Genomic DNA, 9,208 nt, shown 5'->3' on the forward strand with positions numbered 1-9,208 from the left:
ACTTTAAAAGAATCGATGGTTTAATTAATTAATAATGTTAATTTGAGTGATTTAATATTGATTAATGCTTCCAATAACTAGAGATTTAATATTGATTTTTATTCTAATTTAGAACACGAAGGGTCGTGTCTTTATGAGCACTTGAATCGACGAAAAATCACTCACCCCTATATATACACCTGAAAAATCCGGAGATAGTGAGCATGGGAACGAAATCTGAATCCGACAAGCCGATGATCCAAACTAAACCTCCAATACCGACAGCCACCTCTTCATCCTCAGCCCAGCCTCCAACATTACCTCCATGGACCGAACTGCCCGAGGATTTAACGACAAATATACTACAAAGGCTGGGTGCTGAAGAGAGACTGGAGAGTGCGCAGCTAGTGTGTAGTACATGGTGGAGAGTCTGCAAGAATCCTGCCATGTGGCGCGTTATTCATTTGGACAATAAGCGTTGCCGCCAAGTCAACAAATTTGATGGCTTTTGCCGTTGCGCAGTGGATCATAGCCGGGGACAATTGGTTGAGCTAAAACTTTCCTATTTTGATGGGCATGGGTTGCTAAACTACGCAGCCGATCGGTAAAATTCTTTCATTTGCTACAATGCACTATACATAAATCTCTACTTAGGTGTTACTTAATCTTTTGTAATTTAATTTGTTCTAACACAATATTTTCTTGCTCATGAGTCATAACACTTGTGTTTTATCTTGTTAATTGAATATGTTAACAATATTTTTTCTCATTCATTGTCAGATCTAGTCAACTCCGAAGCTTGACACTTGCATACTTTGAGATTAAACCATCTGCTTTGACTAAGGTAATAAAAAAACTTCCACTATTGGAAGAATTGCATCTTATCACGTCAACAGATCTCAATCCCAAAGATTGTGAAACCATTGGCATCTCTTGCCCCATGTTGAGATCTTTTACATATAGCAACTTTTGCAACTATTGGGAGGCCGGTGTAGTCGAAGACATGACATGGCAAGTTGTAGCAATTGAAAAAGCCATGCCTAATCTGCGACATCTCCGACTCTCTGAACATCATATTGAGAATAAGGGACTGGAAGCGATTCTCAATGGATGCCCCCACCTTGAGTCACTTGATCTTAGTGGATGCTCTGGTCTTGATTTACAAGGGGATCTAGGCAAAAGATGTTCTGAGCAAATAAAAGAACTGAGGCTGCATTCTAAGTCTCTAGACAGTGACAAATATTTTGGTTGGCTTTTTCAGAATTTTAAATTTGATTTTAAAATTTTCGAAGATAGAGTTGGAGAACAATGACTCGCTAGATTCTGGGAGGTGTAACTAGATTTTGGTGGTTATTAGTATTAATATTTGTAGTCTTGAAACCTGAGATTTCAAGCGTTCATAATTAGGTTGGTTAACGATGATTCTACTTTGTTTTTTCAAATGTTTAATTTTGCAATATTTAGAGCTTCGTTTTATTCTCTTCTCTTGTTTTGATGGGGTAAAATGTGGAGTTGCTTGACCTTTATATTCACAAAATTAGTCAATCACATACCTTAAAATATTTCTACTAATAGTTAATTTGCACTGGCATCTTAGATTGTGAAAATCATTATAAGTTAATTTCAGGGACTTGAAAATCATTTAAAAAATGTGTTGATATTTACGATATCGGCAAAAGTCAGCTACGATGCCTTGTAGTTGATGTGTATCGTATAATAGACAATAGTGTTTTGACTATGGCATCTTACGATGTTGCCAAGTCTCAATCCAAAAGATTTTGAAAGCATTGGCATCTCTTACCCTATGTTGAAATCATTTACTTATTGCAACATTTGGGGTGGTTAATTGGAATTTACAGAGCATGCGGTAGCCATTGGAAAAAACATGCCTAACTTGCGCCGTCTCGGACTTTTTTCATATTGGATTGGAAACAAGGGACTGGAAGCGATTCTCGATGGCTGCCCCAACCTAGAATCACTTCATCTTCAGGAATGCTCTGGTCTTGATCTACAAGGGGATCTAGTCAAAAGATGTTGTGACCAAATAAAGTACTTATCTTATTCCCAATTCTGAGTCTTTTGATGCCTTCTATTTCTTGCAAGCCTGCTTCTCTTTTTAATATGATCCTGGTTTTTATTAGGATTGAAGATTTTTAATATTTGTCTTGAAAAAGCTTAGATTTTGATGGTTCACTTTTAAGTTAGGTTGGTGAAGGATGATGCTACTTTGTTTGTTTTTCCAGCTATTCACATCTCATTGTTATTCCTATTTGGAGTTTGTTATTCCAGCTATTTACAAAAGCCGTGGATTGAAAAATAGTCACCTTAATTCAATATTTTTCTCATCCTAGAACAATTGCATTTTAAAATATCCATACAACGCAATTGTGAACAAGTGGGATCGTTGTGGTCAAAACGATATTTCTTTTTGTGCGTATAATTATCCTTATCAGCGAAAATTAGAGCAAAAGAATACACAAAATCAAAGTGAAAATTAGATCATGTATCTGGAGATCATTCATAGTTCTTACATTTATACAATATCAAATAATGAAAAATGTCGTCAGAAATCAGAATAAGACAGTTTTATAATATTTAAATATAAAAACAAGAATGAATATATTGAAAAAACATAGTAAAAGAGAAAGAAAGACGATTATATTATATCTTCCATATCATATCTCTTCCAAACCATATCTATAAGGTGATTGATCTGTATCAGTAGAGATGTAATTGTGATTATATTGAAAGTTAATTACATCATAAAAACTCCTTCAATTCATTCCCAACCCTAGAAATCGAAGATTTTGAGCATGGCCGCCTCTTCGTCGCCTCCACCACCATCGCCGCCATGGACCGAACTGCCCGACGATTTGATGGAGAATATCCTGCAAAGGTTGGACACGGAAGACATTGTAATGGGTGCGCAGCTAGTGTGCAGTACATGGTGGAGACTCTGCAAAAATCCTGCCATGTGGCGCGTGATCGATCTGATACAACGAAGTTACACGGCCAGGAACATCTGCCGTTGCGGGCCCCACAAACTTGGGAGCTTTTGCGATTGCGCAGCTGACAGATTTTGAAGCATTTGCCGCTTTGCAGTGGATCGCAGCGAGGGACAATTGGTCGAGCTAAAGCTTGCCTGTTTTGAAATGGATGGCTTCCTAAACTACCTTGCTCAGCGGTATATAATATATAATCATTCTTTTCCATCTGATGTGTTTGCTTTACCTTTTATTGTGATTTTAGTTTTATATTTTGTTCTAAGTATTTTAATTTGTTATTTAACAGATCAAGTCAGCTTCGACGCCTTACACTCAAAAGCTATGATGTAACAAAGACTGATGTGACTGAGGCACTAAAAAAACTCCCACAATTGGAAGAGTTGCACCTTATCGCGGGGTTTCACTTCAGTCCAAAAGATTTTGAAACCATTGGCTTGGCTTGCCCAATATTGAAATCACTCACATGCACCAACCGTTGGATTTCAAACCCCGAATATAGATTAATCACGAATAGCTCTAGCAACTCTAGGTATTATTCACAACAAGTTGTAGAAATTGATAAAACCATGCCTAATCTGCGCCATCTCCGAGTCTCTACACGGCTGGTGGGAGAAAAGGGAATGTGAATATGATAGTGAGTGTGATGGTAGTACTTATAAACCTCCACTAGAACAATGTGATTGTGATTTGTGCTTGTTTTAAAGATTTTGATGAATATGTTTTTATAGTCGTTTTCACTTTTATGTCAGGTTGGTGAACTATGATTCTACAATCATTATTAATTTACCTTGGAAACGATTGTCAATGGCTGCCCACACCTCAGAATCACTTGATCTCCAGGGATTTTGATTGTTACTGGCTACATTTCTAGTTCTCTATTCTATGTATATATCTATTTTTGTTGAATAGTTTTGGCAGGTTGTCCCTTGGGGCAAATGTTGAAGTTTCATGGCCTTCAAATTCACCTAATTTATCAATCATATTATAACAAGCTTGTACCAAAGTTAATTTATAGACTTTGAAAATCATCTTCATTGTTGTGTTATACTTATAATTATAGACCAAAGTCATCATTCTCAACGAATCATGTGCTGATATATCATATCTATATGAAATAAAAGATGGGGGCTATTATTCATTGTATCTAAAGAGCAATTTAGGATGTTTTGAGTGTTTTCCGGCAGAACTCTAGGGCCGTTTGTGGGGTCGGCTGACCTCACATGGATGGATCCACAGCTGGATGTGGTTATTTAGGGGTGCAAATGTTGGTTTGATCAAATCAGAGGCATTCAAAATTCACTAATTCCGTATTTGTTTTTGTTCTATACTTATACGGTAACTTTTACAAATAAAGTCAATCACTCTTGCGCTTTGCACTATCCTAACCTTACTGCTATTGATTTATTGTGTCTGTTTATTTTTTGTGTCACGACCGCACTTTGCTAGGGATAGCAAAGTCGGGAAACCGTGACTAGGGGTGGGAAATAAGAAGAGGGGAACAGAAAGGGGATAAACAATGACTGAATATTCAATTAGAATTAAATGGCAACCAATTTCAAATTAATTCTTAATCACCAGAACTTGAGTGGAAATCTTACTTTTCAATAAATAATTATCAGAGTATCGAAAAACAATATGCAGCGGAATGAACACGGTCACATGTATGGAGACATGCACCTCTGAGAGCCTCTACTTAAAATATAAAGAAAATCATAAACTCTGCTCAGCATTCCCCATCATCACTGCTCAACCTGCACATTTAGAAATATATGCAGGGCTGAGTATAAAAATACTCAGTGAACACATGCCAAAATATATTTACATAGAGATATTTATCATGCCACCATTTAGTGACCCCGGGATTTTAGCTTTAAAAGGCCCGAGTACACTAAAATATTTCATTCTGAAAAATATGGCTGCGCAACCCATCATCCATAAACATCCATCCTCATCATACCATATCTGAACATACATGACATGAAATGTGGCCACATTCCAAGTCACTAGACCGGCCAACTCGAAGGATGGCGCCCGATCTACATAGGTGTACACTAGTCCGTGTAGGGTTTGCAGCCCTATTGGGACCCGAATTCGATTAAACATACATGGCAGAGCCACTTCAGATAGGTCCTCATAGGAAACATAAACATGGCATGACAAATAACACCGCATCAAAACATACTTATAACATAGTCGATATTTAAACAGAGAGCCCACCTCGTTTGCTTATTTTCTTTAATTAAAATCTCTTGCTCCGATCTCTGCAGAGATAGCCTTTTGAAAATCATAACATATACTTAATTAGATTAAGGAAAATATTTACTTAAAATGCATGCATTTGCTCATTTTGTTCTTATTTTTATTAAAGAGGTGGTCTGAAATTGTTTTACAGAAAGTAAAATCATAATTATGTTATTATAATAAAACCTAACTTTCCCTTGAATTTTATTTCGGAAGTTAGAACATCGTTTCAGATTTTATCACAAAGTTACCTCACTTATTTGTGTACTCCATTTTATGATATGTTCATCCCACTTAAAAAATAACTAAATCCACAAGTCTTACACTAACTATTATATTTAGTCCAAAACCTTATATTCCTAACTGTAAGCCCTATAATTGAGACCGCTCCACCTTTCTCACTCTCTCTCTCCTCTTCCATCGGCGCCGGTGTGCGACGGCACGTTGTCGGCCTCATGTCTCCGCACCTTCATGTCCACCTTCAGCCTCTGTGCTGCTGTTTGATCGTGGTGCAGGAACGAGGCCGCCGTTGTCACGCCTAACCAGCTGTGTTCGCCATTTCCTGCTGCTACTAATCTCGGTTGTCGTCGCATGTTGCAACAGAAACATCGGCCTTCCCCGTCTTTGCCCCCGTCGTCCATACCACTGTAAGGTAAGGCTCTTCCTATTTCGTCTTTATCAAGCTCATTGCCTAACCATTAATATTTTACTTCGATAATTTCATGTTTTGATATATTGGTGGATTTTAATATCATATCTCTTCCAAACCGTATCTATAAGGTGATTGATCTGTATCAGTAGAGATGTAACTGTGATTATATTGAAAATTAACATTATAAAAACTCCTTCAATTCATTCCCAACCCTAGAAATCGAAGATTTTGAGCATGGCCGCCTCTTCGTCGCCTCCACCACCATCGCCGCCATGGACCGAACTGCCCGACGATTTGATGGAGAATATCCTGCAAAGGTTGGACACCGAAGACATTGTAATGGGTGCGCAGCTAGTGTGCAGTACATGGTGGAGACTCTGCAAAAATCCTGCCATGTGGCGCGTGATCGATCTGATACAACGAAGTTACACGGCCAGGAACATCTGCCGTTGCGGGCCCCACAAACTTGGGAGCTTTTGCGATTGCGCAGCTGACAGATTTTGGAGCATTTGCCGCTTTGCAGTGGATCGCAGCGAGGGACAATTGGTCGAGCTAAAGCTTGCCTGTTTTGAAATGGATGGCTTCCTAAACTACCTTGCTCAGCGGTATAAAACATATAATCATTCTTTTCCATCTGATGTGTTTGCTTTTACCTTTTGTGTGATTTTAATTTTGTATTTTGTTCTCAGTATTTCAATTTGTTGTTTTAACAGATCAAGTCAGCTTCGACGCCTTACACTCAAAAGCTCTGATGTCACAAAGATTGAAGTAACTGAGGCACTAAAAAAACTCCCACAATTGGAAGAGTTGCACCTTATCGCGGGGTTTCACTTCAGTCCAGTAGATTTTGAAACCATTGGCTTGGCTTGCCCAATGTTGAAATCACTCACTTGCACCAACTGTTGGATTTCAAACCCCGAATACAGATTAATCACGAATAGCTCTCGCAACTCTAGGTATTATTCACAACAAGTTGTAGCAATTGATAAAACCATGCCTAATCTGCGCCATCTCCGAGTCTCTACACGGCTGGTGGGAAAAAAGGGAATGTGAGTATGATAGTGCGTGTGATGGTAGTGCTTATAAACCTCCACTAGGACAATGTGATTGTGATTGTGATTTGTGCTTATTTTAAAGATTTTGATGAATATGTTTTTATAGTCGTTTTCACTTTTATGTCATGTTGGTGAATTATGATTCTAGAATCATTATTAATTTACCTTGGAAACGATTGTCAATAGCTGCCCACACCTCAGAATCACTTGATCTCAAGGGATTTTGATTGTTACTGGCTACATTTCTAGTTCTCTATTCTATGTATATATCTATTTTTGTTGAATAGTTTTGGCAGGTTGTCCCTTGGGGCAAATGTTGAAGTTTCATGGCCTTCAAATTCACCTAATTTATCAATCATATTATAACAAGCTTGTACCAAAGTTAATTTATAGACTTTGAAAATCATCTTCAATATTGTGCTATACTTATAATTTTAGATCAAAGTCATCATTCACAACGAATCACGTGCTGATATCTCATATCTATATGAAATGAAAGATCGGGGCCATTATTCATTGTATCTAAAGAGCAATTTAGGTTGTTTTGAGTGTTTTCCGGCAGAACTCCAGGGCCGTTGGTGGGGTCGGCTGACCTCGCACGGATCCACAGCTGGATGTGGTTATTTAGGGGTGCAAATGTTGGTTTGATCAAATCAGAGGCATTCAAAATTCACTAATTCCGTATTTGTTTTTGTTCTATACTTATACGGTAACTTTTACAAATAAAGTCAATCACTCTTGCGCTTAACCTTACTGCTATTGATTTATTGTGTCTGTATATTTTTTGATTTATTTAATCATATCATTTAGTTAACTTCAAAAGTTATAAGAAAAACTACATAGAAAAATAATAAATTAACTTAAAAAGAAACCTTATTTGATTTTCTAACTTCCAGATAAGAAAATATTAAATGATATCAAATATTGAGCTTTAGTAATTATTTTATTATAAAATAAATATAACAAACATTTGGTAGCAATTAATGCAATTTTCCATCCAAATTGATGCGGCATATACCATTTAATGAAATTTGCCATCCACAGTTCCACACTGAAGTGGCATATACATGAAATTTGCCAACCATACTTATGCGTCATATACCATTTAATGAAAAATTGCCTCTTAATAAAAAAATTTCTTCAATCATAATTTCTACATTCCATTATTGATTCAAACTTCCACTTTAATTCATGCAGTATATCCTACATGAAATTTTAGATTAAAATACATTTTTTCCCGATCTAATATTTCATGACTCCGCATTATTCTCTCTCCTATGTCAAAATTCTAAATCGATTAAGAATTTAATTTACCTTACTTAAACAATTACACAAATTACCTTAAATACATGAATAATTAAAATCAGCAATATGAAAAATGTATTATTATTATTATTATTATCATTATTATTATGCATGCCATGTTTACATTACAAAAATTATCTAATTGGAGTCGGTTACCCGAAATGCGCAGATACATGAACAACGAGGTGAATTTGATAGCATATTCTACATGGAACCTTGTTGGAATAAGTGAGCTTCGACAAGTTCAGTTATACATTTGTACATTCAAATATAATATCTGAAATTAAGAAAATGTCATGCACCTTGTTGTTCTAAGTAACTTTTAGTTCAAATATACGTACTTTCTAAGTAATAATCAAATCTAATATAGATTTCATAACATGTCCAACATTTTATCCTAAGAGTTCAACAAGAACATATGATATCTCAAGTCTTTATAGTTTTTATAAGAATATTGAATTATAACATATTGTATGGATCAACAAGTATATTAATTACTGAATAATCTTATATTGATACACATGTATTAATTAATAAAAGCAAGGTGAATGTGAAGACGTCAACGACATGCGTGCGACAATTGAGATTTCATACGAATGATGACGACACTTGACCAAACGATGCACACATATCAACATGTCTATTAAATAGTGGATAATCATGTAATTTAACATGTGTACTAAGTAATGGACAACGACAGTTAGACGCAAGACAAAAGGAACTACACCAACCACAAGTAGTGTGACAACCGAGATCTCATGAGAATGATGGCAAAACATAACTAGACGCAACACGTAAAGATTTTTTTAACAATTATTGATTGTGAAATTGAGCATCGCAAGGAGCATTTGTCTTACCATAAACATGATACCAGAATGACCTAAGTTTTACTTGATCATACGACTATGTAAGAAGTTTTTAGTAGCTATTGACTGTAAACAGAGCATTGTAAATATTAGTTGTCTCGACGT

General features: G+C 36.3%; 2 protein-coding genes across 2 annotated transcripts; both read left to right on the forward strand.

The window, feature by feature from the left end:
* Positions 1–203: 203 nt before the first annotated feature.
* On the forward strand, positions 204–1,291 carry LOC148929524 (putative F-box/LRR-repeat protein 9). Its single transcript, XM_089056896.1, has 2 exons — positions 204–583; positions 760–1,291. The coding sequence occupies exons 1-2, from the start codon at positions 204–206 to the stop codon at positions 1,289–1,291; spliced, it is 912 nt and encodes a 303-aa protein (XP_088913022.1).
* Positions 1,292–6,111: 4,820 nt separating this feature from the next.
* Positions 6,112–7,159, forward strand: LOC148929525 (putative F-box/LRR-repeat protein 9). Its single transcript, XM_089056897.1, has 3 exons — positions 6,112–6,482; positions 6,591–6,926; positions 7,039–7,159. Exons 1-3 carry the CDS (start codon positions 6,112–6,114, stop codon positions 7,157–7,159), a joined length of 828 nt encoding a protein of 275 aa, XP_088913023.1.
* The last annotated feature ends 2,049 nt before the right edge of the window (positions 7,160–9,208 follow it).

Source organism: Salvia hispanica, chromosome 4 (assembly GCF_029641045.1).
Source record: "Salvia hispanica isolate PSC_SH4W2 chromosome 4, Shi_PSC_v1, whole genome shotgun sequence".
Taxonomy (NCBI): Eukaryota; Viridiplantae; Streptophyta; class Magnoliopsida; order Lamiales; family Lamiaceae; genus Salvia; species Salvia hispanica.